Genomic DNA, 25,788 nt, shown 5'->3' on the forward strand with positions numbered 1-25,788 from the left:
ATCGTTATATGCACATTAGTTAGTTCCTTATTATATAACCTAGAGCCGGGTTATCGGACCGATGTTATTTATACATAACATTGGTCTATAGATTGGTCTATATAGTATTGGTACATACGACAGACTTGTGTCTATCGTATTCGTATCACTGTTAAGATTTAGCATGAAACGTTCGAATCCTGATGAGTACGTCCTGTCGCGATGGTATGTACCACAAAAAAACACTTTTTGATTTCCGAAATTAAGTTGATCCGTGCTTCGGAGGACCCTAGCTAATATTAGTAAGATAAATATAAAGACAGGAAATACAAGGCAGGCAATTATTCAAATGTCATTTATAAGCATTAGTTTTCTGTCATGACTTTGAAAAAACACTCATGTGAACGTGTAATAATGTGACAGTACCTATAATTTGATACAGCCTTGTTAAGGCAATGGAGTAATTAAGGTGTTATTACTATCAGAAGCGGGTCGTTGTTAGAAATTACAATTTAATAATAAGCTACCATGGCTGCTAGACACAACAAGAACCAAAGAACCGGCCTATGAATAAGTAAGTACGTAGATTTAAAACAGATATTTATAGCTAACTCAGTTTTATAAAATAAATTCACGCCTGTTCGAGGCCTGTTGAGGTCAGTTTCACAAATTGTATGAGAACAACTTTGTTTTATAAACTTTATTCACTTATTGTGACTTATCAGTAAAATCGTAGTTTTGTTACGCAGAAAATGACCTTATTCAATCTCTTCGACAAGTTCATGTCTCCGTCCCAGATTATGTACGGAACAGAAAGAATACTTAGAAATACAAAAAATGATTATAAATTACCTGAACATCATGATAACACAGAACTGGAAATATCTCATTGCAGCGAACTTTCAAATAGCAAAACAAAACACTGTCACACAGTCACAATTTCAATTCACACACAAAAAAACACTATCGTTCAGAAGTCCACATTCACACACACACGGAAAAATCTTTAATTAAAAAAGCCGCGTGGAATTTACAAATAAAATCACATGTCGGAAAATGTACTGAGAAATAGTATGAAGAGGAAAGATAAAAGGGCGTGTAAAACGATCCCGGGCATGCGCGCGAGTCGAGCGAACGCGCGAGAGAAAGATGCGCCCACGCAACTCTATTACGAGAGTCGAGAGACGATTGTACGCGGCCCTGCGGACAAGGTTGCCTGGAACACATTTTTGGCCCATTTCTATTGATTAGTTATGGTCTAGAAACGGGAAAGAAAACATCTGTTGAAATTTAAAAAGAACATTTGAATTTAAATTAATTCATTTCGGACTCTACTTTTCCAAGTGCATAGTAAAAGTAGTATTAGTAACCAAAATGTGATCTGCGGTGCAAGAAGTACTAGTATTCAATTTCGACTCTACAAGACTACATATTGATTCATAATAATGTAAACAATTGTTTTCGCGTGAAATATAAAACTTATAGTAAAAAAAACATATACATTTTGACTCGATACTAGACATATTTTATTACCTTTTGGCTTTGCTGTAGTCGAGACAAAAAATATGCTGGATTACATCGTAACACAGTAGTTACGAATATTAATAATGAACCATAATTTCATAGTACATAAAAACTACTACAATGTCATAATACTTTCAGTATGTTACAATTAATCGAATAATCGTAGAATAACACTCGTAACTGAACCGTTAAAAGCACAAACTCATAACACTTAGGTTCGTTTTAAACGAAAGGCCACTTTAAATATTTGTCTTCACAAAACAATAAATATTACATTTCTATAAACTTCATATCAGAAATCTAAAAGTAAAATTCACGTCGTAAAACATAGCTATTGGATTTTGCAAGAGACGCGCATAAAATTGTATCGTAAATAACTGTTTCTGATTACATTTACCCAACGTTCAATTCTCGTAAAACAAGTCATCATGCATTAAACTCACGCTTATAATCGCTAAGAGGGTGGGCAGAGTTAAAAGTAGACGAAAGGTTTCTCCAGCTTTTCGATGCTCTGGTTTGGTATCTTGAGGCAGAACTTTCGAATGATAGGTAATGACAATGTAGTCTTGCTAAGTGTCCGATTTACACGGAAGACCTACATAGATTTTGATGGTTACTAAGAGTTGTCCCGCTGAACCGCTTCGCAGTCTTGTGTCCAAATTTCTTTGTCCTGGATCGCAACAATCGGGACTTTGTCAGAACAAATTGGACCTAGCAAGGCTAACTGACGCTTACCTGATTACCGTTGTGTATGAATTACTCAAGGTTACTGTTAAGGCTGCGTCCATTTATTCATGACACATACTTAATATAAACGCCAGCTCTATAACTATAAAGTTCTCACGTAATTTAATTTATATATTATATTTCTTATTGTTTTATGTAATTCTTTTCCTTCAATGCATGGTCAGTTCTTTCGACATGCGGAAAATTGTAGTTTGTCCGTCCTTCGAATGAGTGATTCATGCCTGCCAGTAGTTACTACGGATTGAAAGTTATAAGCCACAGATTAAAATATTACCTGTAAAATGTGGCTTTAAAAATATATGCTCAGTAGAATAATATATATTTATAACCGTATTAAAATGTATTATTTCTTTAAGTATAACATACAACGAATAAGCCCCAACCCACATTATGACTATTTATTTTATAATAGCCACTGTGGTCCTGGGGTTCACCTGCTTGATTCTCAAACGGGGAGCGCCGTTTCGAACCCTAGTACCGATTTGCACAAATGAGTTATTCATCATCATCATCATCAGCCCATTAACGTCCCCACTGCTGGGGCACGGGCCTTCCCTATGGATGGATAGGGAGATCGGGCCTTAAACCATCACGCGGGCCCAGTGCGGATTGATGGTTATTAACGACTGCTAATGTAGCCGGGACCAACGGCTTAACGTGCCTTCCGAAGCACGGAGGAGCTCGAGATGAAAACTTTTTTTTTGTGGTCACCCATCCTATGACCGGCCTTTGCGAAAGTTGCTTTACTTCAACAATCGCAGACCGTGCGCGTTAACCGCTGCGCCACCGAGCTCCAAATGATTTATTAATTTATCTTAATTAAGTGCAGATTTCACTAACACAGTTCGCTTGATCATTAATAGAAGGCGATACGGCACATCACCTATCACGCTGGTCTAACAGAAAGCTCAGTGATGCGTGAGTACTTATTTTATGTAATGAATGTACTTCTGACGACCCCAATTGGCATATAGTCGTGAGTTTATGTTATGTTTATGTTATTTCATTATAGATACCAATACTATGAGAGGAATCTCTTCTAGGTATTCGTTTGCTTAAATATGGGCCAGAATAGGAACAAACGACTTTATATGGCCATGTAGTTGACGACCAAGAAAGAGGAAGTCCCTTATAATTTCACATTGTTATCGCAATAAGAGGGGAATGCAAGGATCGCCTTTGTTTTACAAAAATCTATGAATTATGGAAGATACGTCCGGACCATACACCTATACAGGGTGTCAGTGACATCGTAACGAATACTGAGGGCGATGATTCAGACCATGATTCTGAGTTGATATCAAGTAGAATTTTCCGTCGCAAAATTCACTTTTTTTCGTTTTTTTTTTATTATTTTCAATTCTATACTTTTGCGATGGAAAATTTATAATAGAAAAATAATAATGAACTGAATCATCCCCCTCGGTATTGGTAGCCATACATGTACGTATGGGTGATAGCGACACCGTAACGAATACTGCGGGGGATGACTCAGACCAGGATTCTGAGCTCATATCAAGTGGAATTACTTGTCGAAAAATTCATGTAATTTTAGTGTTTTTTTTTCATTATTTTCAGTTTCATACTTTTCATTGATATCAACTCAGAATCGTGGTTTCAATCATCTATTAAAGTTTTCGTTACGATGTCACTGCGATGCCCTATATAAGAGCTACCAGACTGTTTTTCGAGTCAGTGTATCTTATCAGTTCCGGACTTTTTAGCCTATTGTCTTCTAGGTATTCGACAGTCTTGGACAAATACAGACCATAACCATAGAATAAATAATAATTCTACATATAGACCTGACACTCTCCGCCCCGCATCGATTTGGTTTTTCAGTTATAATTAGTCGTAAATTATTATTTATTATTATTATATATATTTATTAGTAGTAAATTACTAATTGAACGTCCTAAATAAATCAAAAGTGAAAAAGTTTAGTGGGTTTATTATACAAAAAAATCTTATTATTTTAGTCATCAACAAATGTGTCACGCGTTTATTGACGAAATCGTGAGTCAGAATTCATAATAAAGCGAAAGAACTCATCATGCCTTCCGTAAGATAAACACTACACTAGTCAAGTCGTCTTTCTTGTATGGTAACTCACTCACTTAAATAATAAGTAGGTAGTAGAAGGAAATCTTCCCGGCATGACGTGAAATCTGACAGTGGGATTGTGTCCTTTCCAACATGATGGACATTGTTATGAGCGATAGACCGATCCCTTGTCCCATCATATCTATCTTAGGAGTTCGTATCAATTACTAGAGGCTCTTCCCACCCCATTAGGGATTACGTGCGGGAGTTTATGTATGTAGAAGAAAATCTTACTCAAATTAAACTTCGGGCAAAATACCGGTTATAGACAAACATTTCATTTAGGAATCATAGACAATAATTCGTCCGTTTATCGGCGACGTGATCCGCGCTAGCATTATAAAAGTAGGTGGCTCAGTTGCGAGCAATCATCGAGAAATCTGATCGCCGCAGGCGCACCGTGGTAATGCGGAGATTAGCAGCAATACTGGCAGTAGTGTTCCCGACACAGACAGACCTCGATCTAGTAACCGTTTTGCTATTGTTGACATTATCTGTACCACTTACTTACTTACTAGTTACAACTAGTAAACCATTGGAACCACTAAAATGTAGCCTGCAGTGGCTTATTTCCTGGACGTTTATACCTAACTAGACTGAATCAAAGAGCAACACGGGAAAGAAGTAGACATACGCAGGCGTGGTACTTTTACTTGTTTTACCTCCCATTTCATCAATAATATTTTCCTCCACTCCAATTTTGCCAAATCTACATACATTACATTACATTTTTATCATATTTTAAACACGATTTCCCTAAAAGATTTTTAAAATTTATCGATATTCTTTTCATCGATAATTGGTACAACCACAACGTGACGTATCACACCCCGCGAAAAATGGCTTATAATGTTGTATTGACAATGACAACTAACTCTATGGCCACTCCCCTCCGTTCCGCGGAGGTCCGTGTTGCTCTATGGGCTGTATTCAGCCCTGGGACAGCCCAGAATAGTATAGGCTAGATACAGATCTAGCCATCGACTTTACACACAAAGTATGTAATAACATCAAAACGGATATGAATGATTCCATTAATAATATATAGAGCCAGACTACTAGAGTAAATTAGAGGTTATTATACAATTGATTCTAAGACAAAGATGATACGATAGAACCTACACGAGACGGTGCGTTGGCGACCTCTACTTTACCTATTAAAATCTCAATAAATATTACTCAGGAGACAGATTAAACAATAGCCAACATTATAAAAGGATGCATCATGCCTATTTTCTCGAGTTAGGTGTAGGCAATGGTAATAAACATAATAATGATGAGGTCGAAGTGTTTGTCCAGCCGAGACATTAGGAGTAGCACAGAACAGAGACAATAGAGTAAGATGTGGGTAGCTTTACATTACTTAGTATAAATTATGTTATGGGCATAAGGTTTTTCACTAAATGGCATAAAGCATAACATAAAGATAAATTAATTCCAATAGACCTCAATTCTAACTTTACAGTTAGTTTTAATTATCGAAATACACTACCTACAATATACCTTTGAGGAAGTAAATCCGCGAATCAGCCTAAAATCAATGATACAACAAAACATGATGTCCTGATGGATCCAATCTATCACTAATACAGCGCATCATGGCATCATGTTAACAATACAATTATAAAACACGCAAGCGCACATCAATCTAATTTCCGCGAAAGAGCCGCGTATCATGTAGAACATTACACTGAGGTCAAAGTGTCAAGTAACCTCAGAGCATTGTCAGTCGCGTGTTGGAATGGTGACGTAACGTGAGCATTATTGGGACGAGTCGCGAAAGTTGTGCGGCCAGTACGACCGGCCGCGTAGCGTGCGCGCAGCGTGTCCGTTATGGTTGTCACTGTCACTGACTTTGTCACTGCTGTCACTTTTCATGGTATCCAACCAATAGTAAAACTAGAAATTATACTTTTGGCTGTATTTTTGTGAGTATGAGTGCCTATTTAACTTAACTTAAGCTGTATGGAGAGTACGCTCTGTCTTTATACATAGTTTCTCTTTATACCTAGACTTACCTAGTAGAAACATAGAATTTTAAAGCTTTCTTTTTAAATTCCGTCTCTGATTGCAGTTTGTATTTCTGCTGCAGCCACTATTGTAGGAGCGTTACGATTTGTTGCCTTGTGCTTGTTCCTGTAGAACTGCACTGAACTAGAAAAGCAAAAATGCGCGCCAAAACTTGTCACAGCAACGAAATTCGTATCATAAATATATCATAATGCTCCCTAGGGTCCGCCTCCACTCTAGTAGAACCGCAGTTTAAATCACCTTTATTTGTTTTTTTTGGCAGCCCTGAGTCAGCGAGACACCGGCGGCCATTGCTCGATTGGCCACTGTGTCATCGGAACAGGCGGCCGCGCATAATCGACATAATTGCCGTCACTAGCTTTGAGAACATTCTATCCATGGTATAGATTACGATCTACCGATGTACCGATTATAGAGGTATAGGTAGTGTTGACCATTAAAGCTTAGGGAAATCTGTCCTATGTATGTTCTGGCTAATCTCGAGAACCACTGCATGGATTTGCATGCGATTTTTAATATCTGCATTTCTCTCAGAAATATAAAAGTATTGTCTTTGTAATGAAGGCAATTGATGAATACCAATGTTGTAAACAAGGTAAGTATATATGAGTAAGTCCAATTGATACTTGAGTTGATTGTCACAGTCAACGTAACCCAAAAAAACAAACGTTCCTCATTTGTTTGTATTATGACTGTAAAAGCAATCTGGAACACTTCTGAGTGAACGACATTAACCCCACTTGTGATATTTGCTAATTAATCTCTTGGAATAATTTAAAAATCCATATACATACATACACAAACTCACGCCTATTTCCCACCGGGGTAAGCAGAGACTATAAAATTCCATTTGCTTCGATCCTGACACACTTCTCTTGCTTCAAACTAATCCATAACTAAAATGACAAAAATGTCTAAATGTGGGTACTTAGATTATCTTGTGATGAATGTGCCTCTGATTACCCCAATTGGGATATAGTAGAGGGCTTGTGTTCTAAAATGACGATGCAATAATACTACACCACAGGCAGAATAAATAAATAAATTGATAAATAAATGCAGAATCAGTTACACTAGAGGTGTGAGAAAAAATATTCTTAATTTCAAAAATCTTAGTAACGGTGGTGGCCGAGACTTCCCGAGACTTCTTAAGTGACCCTTACATACTTATGATGGGAATGCCCTGCAACTTCCTTAGGTGAGAAAGAAACTAATAATAATATTATATTGTACCTTACGTACTTAAGTAAGTATTTACTCGTACTATTATTTAAGTACAGCAATCATCATCTCCCTAGCGTTATCCCGTTTTCATAGGGTCCGCTTACCTAATCTGAAGATTTGACAGGTCCAGTTTTTTTCCGAAGCGACTGCTTGTCGGACCTTCCAACCCGCAAAAGGAAAGCCAGCCTAATACAGATTAGGTCACTTACCTCCCAAACGCATTTATCAGGTATTTGGGTTTCGTCGCGATGTTTTCCTTCACCGTTGAGCACGTGATAATAATTTATGGTCCAAACATGAATTCGAAAAAGCATTTCGAAAATCATAGGTTTGGTTCCGTGCTGGATTCGAACTTGCGACCTTACAGTAAGAGTCAAGCGAACTTCCAACTGGGCTACCACTGTTGTATGTTTAAGTACAGCAATATCAATTCAAAATGGCACATCGTCTTCCATACAAATTGATCATTAACGCTACAAAAGCCTCAATTAACCTTTGACATTTTCTGCCTTTAAACAAACATGCGTAACTTGTAAGTATTTGGAAAAAAATGTATGAACATGTCGTGTCTGAATTTACAAACTGGCGTATCTGCAATTTTTTACTAAAATAATTTGTGTCTTATTGACAATACAGATTCGCTAAAAATGACAGATACATCAGTTAGCGACGTGAACGTCGATGTGGAGTGCAGACTTAGAGTACGCTCTACAAAAGAATATTCAATGGAACTAAATGTCAAATCATAATAATTTCATACAGGGTGTTAGTGACATCGTAACGAAGACTTTGAGGGATGATTCAGACCATGATTCTGAGTCGATATCAAACGGAATTTCCCGTCGCAAAAGTATAGATATTAACATTAAAAAACACAAAAAGACATGACGCTACTGTCGCTCTCGCATCGGACTTTACAGCAATTTTAAAAACTGCCACAGAAACGCTGTTTGAATCATCTGATAAAGATGTAAAGGCCTGAGAGACTCAGAACCATGGTCTGCATCGTCCCCCAAAGCTTTTGTTACATGTCACTAACACCCTGTATACATACAGATAAAGCGCCGCGGCCGCGAGACCTCTGTCATGGCGCAGACTCTACGCTCACAGACAGACTATTCCAGTAAAAAAACTATATAGTACATAATAAATAAACTGTACGTAGGTATAATTAAATTTAAAGTTTATCAAACAAAAGTAAACTCGGTTATCGAATAGGTAACTGCGTAAATTTTGTAGTATTTCGAACTTCGCTACTGCCCAACCAAGGTCAGCAGCTATTGTATGTGTATCAGCATGAACAATTATGATCAATAAATTACATTTAGGTACGCAATATAATTTGCACTGTCAATTTAAGTCATTGTGGTTCTGTGGTGCACTCGCTTGCTCATCAAACGCAGAGCTCCGGGTCGAATTCCGGTAAGTACCGGACTTGCATTAATTGAGGATTATTTTAAGTACAGTTTTCACTAAGACAGTTGGCTTGGCATTGTAGACAGCGATACGGCTCACCACCTATCACGCTGGTCTAACAGAAAGTCCGATGAGGTGTGCTTACTTAGTTCTTATTTGTGACTAACCCAATGCGATATAGCCGTGAACTTATGTACTTATGTTTTGTTTTGGCAATTTGTCTGAGAAAGCAAACAAAACGCTTTCAGCTGCTTAATTCTTGTCTTCTTGGCATGTCGTAAAATTTGACAGAGGGTTTTTGTCATCTATGGGCTATGGGCTCACCTGACACCACGTTGTATGACGCAAACTATCGTACCAAAACTGGCTGCAAATTGAGGAAGGTAATAAATCCTTAGTGAATTTAGCGGACGGCATTCAAAATAAATAAGACCGGTTCATAATTTGCATACTACAGCGATCATCGTCTGGTTTTAACAGCCTTTACATAATACCTTGTAATATTGCACGATAATTACACTCAGAACCCGATTTACAAATAAAAAACACGTTCGTTTACATTTACGACTGGCTTGCCATCACAACACAACAGGTTCCAGAATCCTTCGTTTAAAAAAGAAGTTTATACAATGACCGAGATAAAAGTAAATTCTTATTACATGGAACATAATATGAAATGTTGTTTACACAAAACTGTCTTGGAAATTGTCGTAACTGTAAGGTAAGACACATTCGGTTAACCTTTAACGTAAACAATGTCAATATCAGTAGGTTTTTACATGAGGTGTCGCTTAACTTTTGTTTAATCTTATTCGTCGTGTAGATGGTGTCGATGGAATATTTTATTATGTTATCCTTTGGAATCTGGAATCTGCGAGATCGCAGGCTCGAATCCTAACACGGGCTTAAACCAATGATTTTCGAATTTGTTTTGGAATTCATGTTTGGAAAACGTCGTGAAGAAACCGACATTCTCGGGAAATGCGTTCCGGAGGTATGTGACCTAACCTGTAAGTAATGGGCTGGTTCTCACTTAGCGGGTTACAAGGCCAGACAGGCAGTCGCTTCTGTAAAAAAACCGAACCTGTCAAATCTTCGGGTTAGATAAGCGGGCCTTGTGAAAAACGGGAAAACGCTGGGGAGATAATGATGATTGTTTACTTGATTTAAAGCATGACAGACAGACAGTCACAACTCATCCAGTATATATATATCTCTATACCTTGTTTTAAATCGCGACTCAAACGTTGGCTTCTTGAGCACACGTTCTACAGTTACGATGAATTTATTAATTTGTAATTTAGATAATTAGGTACTGGACAGTACAGTTCAAATATTGTGTAGGTACATTATATGTATGAATGTATTGATGTTACAATTTTATTTTAATTTTTAATATTGTAATGTGACTAATTTTTATCTTTACATGTAATAATACGAATTATTACCAATAAATTATGAATATAAAGTTGGTAGAGCTCTTGCTCTTCACCATCAGGGCATACCTCTCTAGGAGAGGGGTCCGTGACACCACGATTCAGTGCGGGTTCGAATCCTGGTACGGGCTATAAACCACTGAATTGGAATTTACGAGTTTGCATTCATGTTTGGATCATAGATAATTGATATCTTGCGCTTTCCAAGATTTCTGTCGTAGGCTCGATCCCTATTACATGTGACTTAAACATAGCAATCGATTCAGCAAATGTTTTTAATTCAAATTCAAATTGATGTATTTGTGGGCGTACGTTATAATATTTTCGCATTGTTTTATTGTTACTAATAAAGTACATTTCGCAGATGTAGTAAATAAATTGTTTATCTGTAGAAGGTTATTGCTTGCCTCTAAGCAGGATTGCCGACATAGCGTTCGTGTCTCCAAAACGCACGGCGCACGGTTCATCTTTCGCAATGCGATCTCTTTAGGCCTGCAGCAGCAGTATCTGTGAGTTTTGCAACAATTTTATCTGGGCCTCTTCAAGGCTACTTAATAGTTGTATTTGAGTGAATTTTAGATGTAACTTTTTTATTATTATTATTATTGTATGTCTTTTTCATATCTCGGGCCTATGGAGGCCCGGACTTTTAGAAGGCGTGCGTGGGGCCGAAGCCAACACGTAGAGGCCCCTTAAAACAGTTTAATCTAAATGTGGTATGACACCAACCGGCGATTATCCCTGTATGCACTATGGGAGTGCACCCAAAGACAATCCCCGGTTCGTGTAGGACTATTGCAGATTATGGGAACAAAGGGAACTGGGCTATTGGGTTGGGGGTTAGTGGACCGGGATACTGGAGCTATGGGGGACTATGGCGCCTGCTCGACGAATGTTGGTAAACATGGATAAATGAGCAGGCGGTGACTCGCCACTCACTGGATGAGCCACTATTATTATGTAATTTTTCAGCTAATAATCATGTATTTAGTATCTCTCTTGCTGACAGAAGTCGCATAGATGAAAATGAGTTTCTTCCAAGTGTGTAAGTATGTAATTTAAAAAAATGTATTAGGTAAGATTGATTGATTGGATATTGTATTAGGGTAGGGTAGGCAGAAGTGTGTAGCATTCTTTTTGCGTGGCTTTTACGTTAGTGACATACACATACACACTCCACGCCAGCTATGTCCAAGTTCCATGTATTAGGGACCGAGTAACCGCGTCAACAAATCCTGGAAACTACGTGTTGCCATACTATATAATTTTGTATGATCCAAACATTGGTTCAAACTCATAAATAACCTACTTATATTATTTAACAATATATGGAAAAAGATATTTCTTGCTTACTTTTATTTTTCCGGCTTATTACTTTTATAAGACAAATAGCATTGCGAAAACTTGGTATTTTTCTTTAAAGGTAAGAGCAGGGGCTTTTATATATAACCTTTTAATCTTATATAGAATAAAACAAGCACGTAAGTAATTTTATGATTATCATTACGATAATATTGCCACTTAGCATTAAAGGTTGCGGCTAAACGTAAGTAAGTAGGTACTAAAATTTATACCTAGAAGACATTCCGTCATTCAATAGATACCTATGAGGTCAATATACTTAGGTACTTTAAATGCAATCAAAATAAAATATACACTCAAAAATTAAAAATTATTTGATAGCCGTTTCGTAACGACAATAGATAGAATCGACAGAACCACAGTTTTATATAAGTAATATATAAAAGAAATGAAAATCATTGTTGAAAAGCGATCAAAAATAGAAATAAAATATCGTTTATTTTCAAAAAAGAAAATTTAATTATGGAAAGTGGATACTTTTTACTTATATCGTGCCCGGGAATAATTTAAAAATAAAAGAATATAAATAAAAAAAATAAAAATATATATTCTTTATTTATAAGTTATATTATTATTATAACTTTATGACCATCAGATGAAGAACCAAGCTCTCTTCCCTGTGCAACCACTGCTTAATGTGTTAAATGCTATAAGCGTAATAAGATGCAATCTCATTATTATTACTACTACGGTTTCACATAGGACAAAATCGCTCACTCGTTCAAACCGACTGTGGTTTTTGTACGTTTTTACTAAAGCATGCATTATGTTTACCGTTGAAAGTAATTGTATAGTTCCCATAATTTAAATTAATTTACATTTGAAGCCACTTTTTTAATACAAGTGCTTCTAATCTTAATGTTCCAATTGTCGAATTTCCATGATCATCAATTAATACATTTATTGTGTTTCTGAATTTAAATATAGAACTAAGTACTTTATTGTTGTTTTGTAAACAAGTAATTCAAATTTTGATCTGGGGGTTAAAATGGCCACATCAAAGCAATTCATCTAAGAAAGCAATGTTGCGATTTGACATTTGCGCATATAAAAGTACGTGAGCAATGCTAACAAATGTCAAATAACAATATTGCTATCTTATATGAATTGCTTCGATGTGGCCATTTTAAACCCCATGATGTAATAATGATGAAAATGGAAATTAGGATTCGTGTGCATTCGGAAATGAGATGATTGTTTAAAGCACTGTAATGACGTATATTAAGTGCGAATAAACACTTTTTATCCCGTATTTTTTATAATAAAGCGCCCACAATAAAGCGCAACACTAAAATGGGATGATACTCGTATTACAATACAAATCCACATTCTACATAGCTGCAGGACAAAGTGACATCATCACACAGCAAACACGAATGGGTAGGCACACTGGGTACATATTTGACCACAGTTGCTTACGTAACAAACATAACATAGTTACAAGAACTAAGATGATTTATACCGATGATTGACTACGAAACCCTTTTGTACGTCAACTACCACTTGGCCAACTTTAAAAACCAGACAAGCGCGAGTTGCTTTCACGCACAGACAGTTCCGAATAGAAGGCCTGTCCATTTAATGTGAAGATTTTTTTTTCTATATCTAATCTGTATTGGTCTGGTTATTCCTTCGCGGGCTGGAAGGTCAGACAGGCAGGCTTCTTTAAAAAACTGGACCTATCAAATCTTCAGGTTAGGTAAAAACGGGACAACGCTAGGGAGATAATGATAATATTTTCTTTCTATAGAATACATCTGTTATGTTTGTTATATCATAATGTGCTTTTAAATAATGTGTTTTTATTAAAGGTAAAAACCCAATGATTACAATTACAATGCTTTTGAAGACCAACTTATTAAATCTTGCACCATAATAAATAAACTCAACCCTGTATCTATCTATCTTGTGTGTAGTCATTATTGTCTTTATCATGTGTCCTGTGTACAAAAAACTAATGAGTAAGTACATAAATGTGATGTTTTTAGTCGTTGTCCTTTGTATATGTCGTTGTGCAATAAAGTATTATTGATTGATTGATTGATAAATGAATACATTTTATATTCACCGGCTTCAAAAAAGGAGGAAGTTCGCAATGTATCTTTTTCTCTCCTGTACAAGGTGATTGCTCCGATTAATCTATATAGAACCCATAGAAATATTCGTGTCCGACACGCGTCGCTGTTTTTTTTTATCTTTTAAGTTCGGAACCCTAAAAATTGTTATGACGCAAAGCAACGGTAACAACAAAACTAGTTGCAATTTGTGTGAACATAATTACAAAACGTAGTTATTTCGTATTTAGAATAAATCAGTGTAGTAGGTACATCTTTTTTTTTAGTTTAGTTTATGAGTTTATGTATGTTGAAGCTTAGTGGACAAATTATTTATTTAAAAGGTTTAAATGAGTGCATGTTTACAAGAATGTCATGTTGTTCTGAAAATTTGGACGCAGTTCTGTTTTTGGGGTTGTATCTATGTGTGAAAACACGCATGAATGACACATCATCACACGGCATATCCATCCATAAATCCCCAGATTAATACTCATCATCATAATATAACATAAACAACATAGCATCACGCCTGTATACCCGAGGGGGTAGGCAGAGGTGTATAATATAGGTACACACCCACTCCACGCCAGCTATGTTTAAGTCCCATGTAATAGAAGGCGAGCCTATTGGCATTAACTGGGCACGACTCCTGGAAACCACGTGATATCCATTATCTACGATTCAGACATGAATTCAAATTCATAAAGTCGAATTCAGTGGTTTAGAGCCCGAACCGGGATTCGAACCCGTACAGGGGGGTTAAAATGACCACATCGAAGCAATTCATCTAAGAAAGCAATATTACAATTTGACATTTGCGCATATAAAAGTAAGTGCGCAATGCAAACAAATGTCAAATAGCAATATTGCTTTCTTAGATGAATTGCTTTGATGTGGCCTTTTTAATCCCCCAGGGCTATCACGGATTCATCGTCACTCTGTAGTGTTATCCCTTTCATCATAGGGTCCGTTTACCTAACTTGAAGATGTGACAAGTCGGGTTCCACACTATCGCATATTGATAAGTAATTAAAACACACAATAACGGGTCCTTACCGCGTTTAAAATAGGGATATGAGACTCGATATTTCGACACTGTTGCAAGTGCCATGATCACGGGATGACTGATGAGATTGGAGTGAAGTCGGTAGATCCTTAATTTAAAACAATGTAAGTATTGATAAGTATACTAAATAATAATCAGTATGCTATACAATCTTGCCCTAATTAAGTATTTGCTCTTCTCACTATTGTATTGAGACACAAATCGTCCAGGCAACGTCCTTCTTGTCAATAACATCAACGTATCCAATTTGGGTATTAAAATCTATATAGTTCTTGAGGAAGTTTAATTAAATGGAATCTACACGTGTGACTAGAATAAAGAAACTGTGACGAGATATTTTTGCGATTTACTACGCTAAGATTAAATAACTAGATTTCCTTGTTCTCTGCCTACCTATCCCAAATTTGGTTATTTTTAAAAAAAATAATAAATTCTGATTACTAAATAAAGACAGATTTAAAACTGACGAAAAATATTTTCTTTTTCTTATTTAAATTATTTATGAATTTTAATCAAGAAAAACATAATAATAAGTCCGACATTTTATCACGCTTTCCTATGGCGTCATTCGCAGTGTGCTTTTACATAAATTCCATAGTAATTTAATGTTTTGACGTTTAGTAAAAAGTAACTGATTTGACTGGGTGAAAACTAGCCTATTATAAGACCATCTTACAAATGCATGCGTGTAGAAATTAGTAGATTTGACCGGACGAAATAGCGGACGAACCCTGTGACTATTTACGCGAGTGACGTAAAGACACACCCAGACCGATAACAACAGAATGTTGTGATGTTTGTGGTGCTATTTCCATCGCCAGCGTCACATGTTTAGGTAAAGTGTCCTCTGTTCTGTTAGCGATACGACGACACTTCATCTGCAATTTTTTACGGAATAACATCTTCGAATTTCCACTACCCTCTGGGAGTCTTCTTTCAAAAATCTGAGATACAAGGAACATGCTTCGTTTGGGAAAACAGCTAATGCTACCTATTTATTACCTACTATTTGTGTTTTAAGTACATAACAAATTGAATCGAAAATGCGGAAGTAACAGTACCTACCTATGTTTGTTTTTTCACGCCTAAACCTCTAGACTGGGTTGAATGAACATTGGCATTTGATAATACTTTTCAGGGACGAATTTACTACTTACAATGTGATCAAACTCACGCTAGGAAATGTCGCTTCTCGCTTGTCGCTTACATTCCGACTATTACCATAAGGAGACCGGAAATTAAATGATTGACTAGAAAATTACCTGAGGGTCTGATCGTTCCTGGTTTTTGGACCAGTACACTGTAGCACACACACATCCAACATGGTCAAACCACATTGTTAGATTTTGAATTACACATGTTCATACTCACATAAAATCTTTGTCCCAAAGGTGTAGTTTTATTTTGGCAATACCAGACAAGCGTCAGACCCCGGACACGTCATACAAAACATCTCGTTTTGCACATTGTCATTATCGTACACGCGCATCTGTGTGTGTGATGTCTGACGCCATACGATTGAAGACTAAAGTAAGACCGAGGGGAATGAGGTAAACCTAAGTCAGCCGCTGGTGGAGAGCAGAGTTGCCGTTTTATACATTTATTCCTTATTCTATGCTAGCGTACTAACTGGTTAACTAAAAAATCATTCACAAAAAAAAGATACGTAATGATTCATCCACACTTTATTTAACTCAAATTACATCTTTCTACTTGTGTGATTTTGGAAGGATTTTACTCAAATTATACCAATTTAAACTTGTACAAGTCTTGCACAATAAAGAATTATTATTATTATTTTCAAAGAGGAAAAGGTCGTTTTCGTTTATGTATTGTTAGAATTCTTATTTTAATATTACTTTCGTTTATTAATCTCAAGCAATGCTAACGTAGTTCACAGCCGACTATTATTAAATTAAAATTCTTAGTTTGATTAAAATGTAAATCGCATTTCAGACATAAATGTGATAGAAGGTCAAGCTTTTATTAAAAAGAAATAACAATCGAACCCAAACAATGTGATAAGAAGGTAAGTGAGTGAGTCAATTATGATAATAGCGATTTCAGACACCATTATCACGTGAACGGTAAAATATATATTTTATTGTAATTTGAGATGTAAGAACTAAAAGATGCTTTTAATAAACGTGCAAAATTGCAAGTGTGTAGGGCAAATCCATTTTAAGTTATGGGGGGTTGAAAGTGGTCCTAATTGGTTCGTGTAACCCACTACTGAGTCACGGTGTCACCCGTTTGCCGACTTACGATAAATGTGCATTTTTATAATTTTAATTTTAATTTTCGAAGCTAATTTTGTTTTATTTTTAATACTTTTTAATAGTCAAATAAAAAGAGAAAATAAACCCAAGACGAAACTGACATAAGTGATGTTTTAAAGGTCTCTTAACATGCAAAGTGATATTTGTAAATAAAATGTAAATAATATTTTTGCAAAGAACATAATATTATAGGTAGTGTACGAATCGTAAAGAACTGGTTGGTTCGATGACTCGGACCGTTGTTTGTCGGATACAGGGGTCACTTCGAGACAATCGATTCAACGAGACTATATGGAAATGTCCGCTGGTTCGTCTGTCAATATATTTTGTAATATTAATATGTTTGTGCGTAGGTATTATAAGGAGAAAGTTTGACGCAATAAGGCCGCCTGTTGTGCCTTAAATAAGTAAGATGATCCGTGCTTTGGAAGGCACGTTAAGCCGTTGGTCCCGGTTACTACTTACTGACGTAAGTAACGAGTACTTTACGTGAGCCTTTGGCGGGTCAATAATAACCCTGACACCAGGGTTGATGAGATTGGTAATTCACCTGACCACCCACACGATAGAAGAAGACTGTGCTAAATAAAGTATTTTATCTATCTATCTATCATCATCAGCCCATTAACGTCCCAACTGCAGGGGCACGGGCCTTCCCTATGGATGGATAGGGAGATCGGGCCTTAAACCACCACGCGGGCCCAGTGCGGATTGGTGGTTATTAACGACTGCTAATGCAGCCGGGACCAACGGCTTAACGTGCCTTCCGAAGCACGGAGGAGCTCGAGATGAAAACGTTTTTTTTTGTGGTCACCCATCCTATGACCGGCCTTTGCGAAAGTTGCTTAACTTCAACAATCGCACTATCTATCTATAAGTTACGTCAAATAAATAATATTGTAATGATGCTGGTTTTGATGAAACAAGTATTAATTAGATTAGTATTTAATTTACCTATTACTTGAATACCTGTTCTCTCTAGCCTTGAATATACGAAGAAATTGGACAGGAAAACCAGACACCTAAACCAAAGTATAAATACCTATTACAAATATCCAGTATACTTATAACACGAGATGAGTAGGTCAATTAATTAACAAGTGAATAGATAAATGCAAGGATCATGTTCATTGTATATGAATTGCGCAGGCGCCTCTCTGCATAATGCGTTCATGTTGTGTATTCAATCTATTTAAATCATAAATACCATAATAAACTTACTATTAGGATGTCACGAAACATAGTCATCAAACCCAGACTACTTACCGAATAGTTATTAACTCTGGCAGCCACTCTTGGTACGTACAAAAACTCCCCATGTATCATAATATTATGGCATTCACAACTTGGCCGGACAAACGGGGGGCACTGAAGACTCTGACCCCGATCCTATGTTGTAGGAAAAGTTCATACACATTGGAACCATGCCGCAATAACTTATTTGTCAAATTGAAACCAAATCTCACTGAAATGTCAAATGAGATAATGTGACAGGGTTCTAAACTGCATGACTCATGCACAGTATTATGTACTATAATGGACTTCATTTTCTTAAAAGGCTTGCTCTCTTGTTAATAAAAGATGCGATGACCTATATTTTATTTTACCTTAAGTATAATATTTTTCCTTCAGGTGTCAGAACTTTTCGGTTGTTATTGTATTATTTGAATTAATTTACATTGCTTATTTTGCCAATAACAGAATTAATCTCAATAACAAAACATTGTAAATGTATTCAAAAATTGGCATCAATATTTGAAATTGTGTTCTGCATTCCGATTTGAGTGACTTATCTCTTGTCTATTTCTTTGCATCTTGCTTCCTTACATCGTCTTTGATATCCATTTCAATAAGGTATTTGACTGGGTCAAAGATAAATTATAAAATACTTATCCAATCTATCTCTTATATGATCAAAAATCAACCTCATTTTACTTTTCGACTTATTTTCGATTTTTATTTGTGAATTAAGTAACAATAAGTACGACGTTTGACCGCTTTTATTGCTGACGTCACAGGACATTTCCATACAAACTCCGTGGAAAACTTTCGTTTTGACGTTTCGTAAAAAGTGTCTCATTTGACTAAGTTGTCAAGTAGCCTATTAATTAGATTGTTTTTTTTTCTTGAATGGCTTCGCCTTCGCATTTAGCCAATCACCAAAGTTAGGGAAACACCGGTGCGATATTACCATATACGCACGGTCTGGCTTTTCAAATTGTCAGCAACGACCGATCTACATGTATATTCAATTCAATTCAATTCAATTCTTTATTCATAATAAATATTACACGTCAACAAATATTTCGATGAGTACACATTATATAGATTACTTTACAATATTTCAATATTACATCACAATAAAATCATAACAATATACAAATTACTTCGCTATATTGTCGTCATCCTAATTTTATGCTATTGAGAAACTCTGTTAAGTCATAATAGGCTTTATGAACCAAATAATGTTTTAATTTATTTCCGAAGCATGCGTCGCTGGGCGCACCCCTGCTATACATGTAAAGATGTCCATGTGATGATGTGCATGTGGGATGTTTATATCTACATGTATAGATAGGGCTCTTTAAACATTGTTTTATTAAAGAACAATACTTTACCATAGAAATTCAAAGCCACAGTGCGTTTTACTGCTAATTCGACTTATTATTTGAGTCGAAATAGTGCTAAGTTCCGTTACAGATTCTCATGTATCAAATAAGTAGAGACATCTTTTCAAGCACACTGAATGTTACCATTTACCTACTAACTTTCCTAAGATACATTTCAATTGTTTCCCACACATTGTTAGTCAACTTCCACTTCCGAGGTTGTTCATTAGAGACTGACTGCATTTATTTTTAATTTAGGCATTAATATTACTTTTACAACGAAAAGGCGCAAATTGCTAAATGAAAATCTACTATTTTATTCAAACTAATATATATATAATGTATGTATATATGCACGTTTGTTCCAACGTAATTTCTACACCACCTGTCAGAATTTAACAAATGAGGTGTCACGAGAAGCGTCTTGATTGTCTGGTGGCTATAGGCTATGTGGCTAACTCTAGAGGACAAACATATTTTTTCGAATTGGAGGGTTCACTTTTGGTATTCGTATTTTAATGAAGGTGCGTAGATTTCAAGGAAAAAGTTATCTCCAAACACTGTTGGTGCTAAAATAAAATCTGCCTGTCTTGCAATATTTGAGAGCTAATTACTTAGTTTTATGCATTTAAGGGTACTTTTTTGGACGTTTCTAAAAGCCTATTAAATGGAGCAGTTTTTAGAAATACTTTCAGGGTCCATGACAATCTCATGTGTTTATTATTCTTCGGCGAAATTTTAACAAGTTTAACATTTTTGGTCGAATTCTCACTTTGACTTCCAATAACTTTTTTTTATCTTTGATTTGACTGTTTTTATTTTTTCACTTAGCGGTACATGTCTTTAGGCATAGTTATGAAGTAAAATAAAAGAATTATTAAGAAAGGGATAGCGACAAAATGATTATTTCTGAAGTAAGGTAGAAAATCTAGAAAAAGGTACAAAATGGGTCTTATCTCCTAAACCGTAAATAATCGCTGAACATACATGGGGGTGTTTCTAATAGCTAATGAGCTCTATCCAATTTTTCATTTTGAACGTGAACTTCTGGTCCACCCTGTATATTTTCTTGCTCGCTCTAATTTTTCCGTAGGCGGGTTTTTGTTTTTAAATTTATATTTTTAAGTATCTATCAACGGGGACGGCAAAGCTTCACGACATTATAAGTCAAGTTGCAATAATACTTATTTGGTGTTAATATGATGAGCTATAAGTCCAATGATAGATATTGATACAGTCTCTTAGTCGGGTTTTACGACATGCTCGGGCTGATAGGTAACCAGCTGACCACATTATATGTTCTTCTCTACCCACAGTTGTATATAGTTTTCGTTTTTATATTGTTACGATACTAAACGATACTTGAAGCGAAGACTTCGCCCTCAGAGATTCAAACATTACACATGTCTCAAAATAGTTACCAATTAAAGCCGTTATTACATAAATCGAACGCGAAGACAAATCATGTGCAAACGACGGTGCCGATAAAATTGCGCCGGATTCATTATTCATTATTCACTAGGCTGATTGCATCATTCGCCATGCTCTACGGTTAGTTAAGTGGCTATAGTGTAGAAAACGTAGGCATAACTGAATAATTTTGATTATTTCGGAGACTATAATACTTTCATAGATCTTTGGTTAGTCGTATTAGATGGGGGTAAAGTTTTATAATACAAATTACGACTAAGCGCACACCGTGTTTTGTTATACTATATATATATTTTATATACATTGTATTAAATCTAAACACGTGACTATGCGTATACCTACCTATATTATCCCTAATGGGGTAGGTTCCACAAGTACTCGGACAAGTAGTCGGAAATAAAAATCAGTCAATTTTGATACGAAGTCCTAAGATGAGGATACCTATGATGAATCGTATGGTAATAGGTGACATCTTCTCAAGAAGAGCGCGTCGCCTATAGAATGGAAGGACAGCATTCCTAGTAAATAAAATCAATATCTTTATTTGTGCACCATACATTTATTTACATAATGAATAGGGCCATATACATATATGTACTCTAAAAGTAAAATTATATTGAATGTATACCATTCAACAACAGATGGCGTTGTAGTGAATTAAGCAGTCCCTTTGTAAAAGAGCTATAAATAATTGAATGTTGAATATTACGTACATTGAATGATACGTCAATCTAGTATTTGGAATACTACAAAGTTGTACTTTTCTAGTCACTGCCTGTTTATTAATGTTGCAGACTAGACAAGTAAACACATTGCATATTTATAAAATAAACCAGCTTTGCATTGACATGTATGACCGTGTAAAAATAATACAAGTAAAACAATGGCATTGTTAGCACAATGTTCTCAGCTTTACGTTATATTGTGGTATTTCAATGCATTTCGCTTACTCATTCATACATATACGTACATCATATTATTAAACTGGGAAGGATGTTGCTAGCAATGTCTGTTGTATGTACCTATAGGAAGTAAATGTTTCATATCGCCAGAAATCTGCAGATTCGGTATTGGTGTCTTATAGTATGATAATAAGTATATATAACCATAGACTTAGATTTTTTTTCGCAATTACGCAATAAAAAAAATAATGACAGGTTCTAGGCACAAAATATATTTAGGTACTTACATATATATAAAAATAGACAATTAAAAGTGTAACCACTGAATATACATATATAACCACTGATATTTTTAAATTTGAGCCCAACTCTTACTGATTTCCAACTATTTCCAAGTCGTAAAGGACATGATCCACGAATACCTATAATTATTGTTTTTATATTATATACTCATAATAAAATATAATATTTTTTTTTTGAAAATTATACTGATAGTTTACCTATAGAAGTGAAAATGCAGTGCTTGGTATGTAGTTTGGGTACCTGAAAAAAATTAAATTTTATTTAAATTATTACAGTTTTTAAAAAGGGATCCCTAGTACTTACTGTAAAGTGTATTCAAAGAAAACAACCTAAAAGCATCACTACATCTGCATGCCCGTTACCATTTTGCAATTTACTTTACGCAAGCATAATATCAAGAATATAAATAAAAAAAACACCAAATAAAATTGCGTCAAAATACGCGTACTAATTCACCAGTTACTAACAATAACAGTTTACTAACTGATAGAGAAAAAAGATAATAACTAAGACGGATAGATACACAAACAAATAGTTTCGTAATATTCTCACGCTGGCTCAATTAAACTTTAAAAAAAGGCTTACTGTTCTTATGACGCAAATTGGACAGAATAGGAATCTAATGAATAGGATATCAACTAAAATGTCGGATATTTATTGACTTGCAAATATTTCACGCTTATAAATGTCAGTTTCCCACCTACTTTACCTTTCCGAAGTTTTGACATACGGAACGTGTAATGTAAACATTATTGTAAATTAACAAAATCTACTCGCAACGGAAACACGCGAGCTAAATAATGTCAATCAAGAATATCGTTAAGTGCACTTTACGTAAAGAGGCAAGTACGGATTTCCTTCATTTATATCGATTTCTTTCAATAGACTCATCCAATTTAGGGATGTCATTTCATTATGTGTATTATAATAATACATTAGATAATAACACTTTTGAAATTTGTGCGTATTTTTACACACAAATTTGTAACAATTGAATATCTGATTTTAATTGGGCTTTTATTTAATATTTTGAATTTGGAATTCTTAGTTGAACGCAAGGTCGAAGTCTACCCAGTATTAAAAATAGCAATTTCATAGGTAAAGGCCTAATATTTATATTTCTTTTTTCAGTGTTTTTTTTTTGTCAGTTCTGCGGCTTCCAAAAATAATAAATGTTTCTTTCCTTTATTGTTCGAAAAGCTGCCAGACTCAAATGGGATTGGGCCAGACATGTTTGTCGCATGCATCCTGAGCGGTGGGCACGGATCGTCACGCATTGGGTGCCTCATGACGGGTACAGGCGTTGTGGTAGACCTCTAAAGAAATGGCGTGACGACTTGGACGCTTGCCGGAGGGACTGGCCGGAGTACGCACAGGACCGCGAAAAATGGAAAGAGGAAGGAGAGGCCTTTGCCCAGCAGTGGGATCTTGTAGACTAGATTACATTAGATTAGTTTCTTTCCTTATGCTCTGACAGAGTGAGAAATCACACGACAACTATATAGTAGAGAAGTCAATCATGTAGGGTAAAAGTTCTCCCATTAGCAAATGTGGCTTCCGGTTGTCTTTCCTAAAATCCTAAGTTTGACAGACGTAGCAACTATCCGAGATTCCGAGATAGGACATGACATGACGTGACAAAGTATACCATCATCTTGGTCATAATAAGCCTATTATAATAAGCAATGTTTAACAGAGTGCTCCCTAGTTCCGTCAACAACATGCGATCTGTTTTTATCCTTCACTAATTAAGTTTAATTTTGTGCAAAAACTGGATTAGATGGCCTTTGTCTAGCTTTGTCTGTACGTAGGTCCGTTGATTGTATCTGTCTCCTGTATGTACCTCTGTATTGATACACTTAACATTCTCGGATAGTAATACCTAATTACTTATCTACAAGCTACATAATTCTTGTTCTTGCTTATTCTGTAATAATTGATGTCACGCATATTACTCATTTTACGACAGTTTCAAATCTGGCTAGTTTCGTTTAATTCTTATCGTAGATTGAAAAATTGCGTTTGCGCATAATTAGACTTTTCTATTGCATTTTTTTTTTTTTGCAGAAAGAGTTACTATAGAAGTGCTAGTAAGAGTAAGGGAAAAGAGGCAAATGTTGAGAGTTATTGAGGACAGAAGAGGCAAGATCATTGGACACTTAAAAAGACACGACGAATTTATTAAAAACATCATAGAAAGGCAACTACAAGGAAAGAGAGGAAGAGGAAGACCAAGAAGAGCTTACGTCGTGACTTATAAGGAAGTGAAGGAATTGGTCTTTGATAGACAAGAATGGAGAATGCTACACCGACAAGAGCGTGGCTCTTAAATTAGTGATGATTGCACTTTTATGCGTCTTAGACGAAAGTTATTATTATTAATATGCGCAATATTTCAAAGTGACTTTAAATAGCATAGAATATTATACATAACCTAAGTATCGCACGTAACTATCTACTATCAGCGTAATATGTAGTATTAAATTACTGCAAGTTAAAACAATAATGTAATTAATAGGAAAATATTGATGCAGCGTCCTCTTTATCAACACCGAAAGGCAGGTCGTAAATAAAGAAAAAAATGAAAATTAAAAATACATTTTCTAAAACATTATATTTTTCCAAAGACGGTATCCCGCATGCATACCGGCTGGCGGTGTATATACCATTCGCGATAGTGTGAAACTGGTATTAATACAATATTACTAGATAGGCACTATACTAAAAATTATTATTATTACGTCTAAACGGACCAGTTGACCGTGACCACAAATTCGTGACGAATTCGGCCGAAATTCGCGTTCGCTTTCCTTTCTTATTTTTACGCTACCATTGTGTAACGGTGAAAATGCAATAACTCCACTAAACAGCTGTTACGTCAATTAAACAATATTATGGTAGTAGTTTTTTTTTTCTCAGACGGTAGCGGCCTAATCTGATTCCGCTGTGAATGGAAGTCCATTGGAGATACTCGTAGCTTTAGAAGCAATAGACCGATTTTAGGGATCCCCGCTCAATACGGAGCGTCCTACCCGTTTACAGGATCTTTAAAACCGAATTGCTGGCCATTAGGAATTTTCACAAAAAAATGAAGGACTTTCTAGGCAACGTTCTACAAAAATAATATAGATAGATTGCGCTGTAAGTACAGATTTTCCTTCGTTTAACCATCTAATCTCATGGATAACAGAAATATGCATCTTTTATCTTTGTTTTTGGGTATACTTAATTAATGACCCTTTTTGTACACCCAGGAACAATTACATCTTCCACCCATTATTATTCTGTTCAAAATAAATAGAAGTAATATAGGTAGCAA

General features: G+C 35.7%; 2 protein-coding genes across 7 annotated transcripts in view; one reads left to right on the forward strand and one right to left on the reverse strand.

The window, feature by feature from the left end:
* LOC126368653 (uncharacterized) overlaps positions 1–25,788 on the forward strand; it is a 338,846-nt gene that overhangs the window by 103,508 nt on the left and 209,550 nt on the right. The gene's annotated exons all lie outside the window — the stretch shown is intronic.
* The window catches only part of LOC126368652 (extracellular serine/threonine protein CG31145), a 129,007-nt gene that overhangs the window by 86,185 nt on the left and 17,034 nt on the right, over positions 1–25,788 (reverse strand). For 4 of the 6 annotated variants that reach the window (XM_050012736.1, XM_050012737.1, XM_050012741.1 and 1 more), the window contains exon 2: positions 22,667–22,709. The exons of 1 other annotated variant lie outside the window; for it this stretch is intronic. In XM_050012736.1, coding sequence (XP_049868693.1) covers positions 22,667–22,709 — 43 coding nt within the window. Of the gene's footprint in view, positions 1–831; positions 855–22,666; positions 22,710–25,788 lie in introns of those variants that run through there. One more of the 6 variants, XM_050012739.1, reaches the window with a different exon arrangement.

The sequence above is a fragment of the Pectinophora gossypiella genome, chromosome 8 (assembly GCF_024362695.1).
Source record: "Pectinophora gossypiella chromosome 8, ilPecGoss1.1, whole genome shotgun sequence".
NCBI lineage: Eukaryota > Metazoa > Arthropoda > Insecta > Lepidoptera > Gelechiidae > Pectinophora > Pectinophora gossypiella.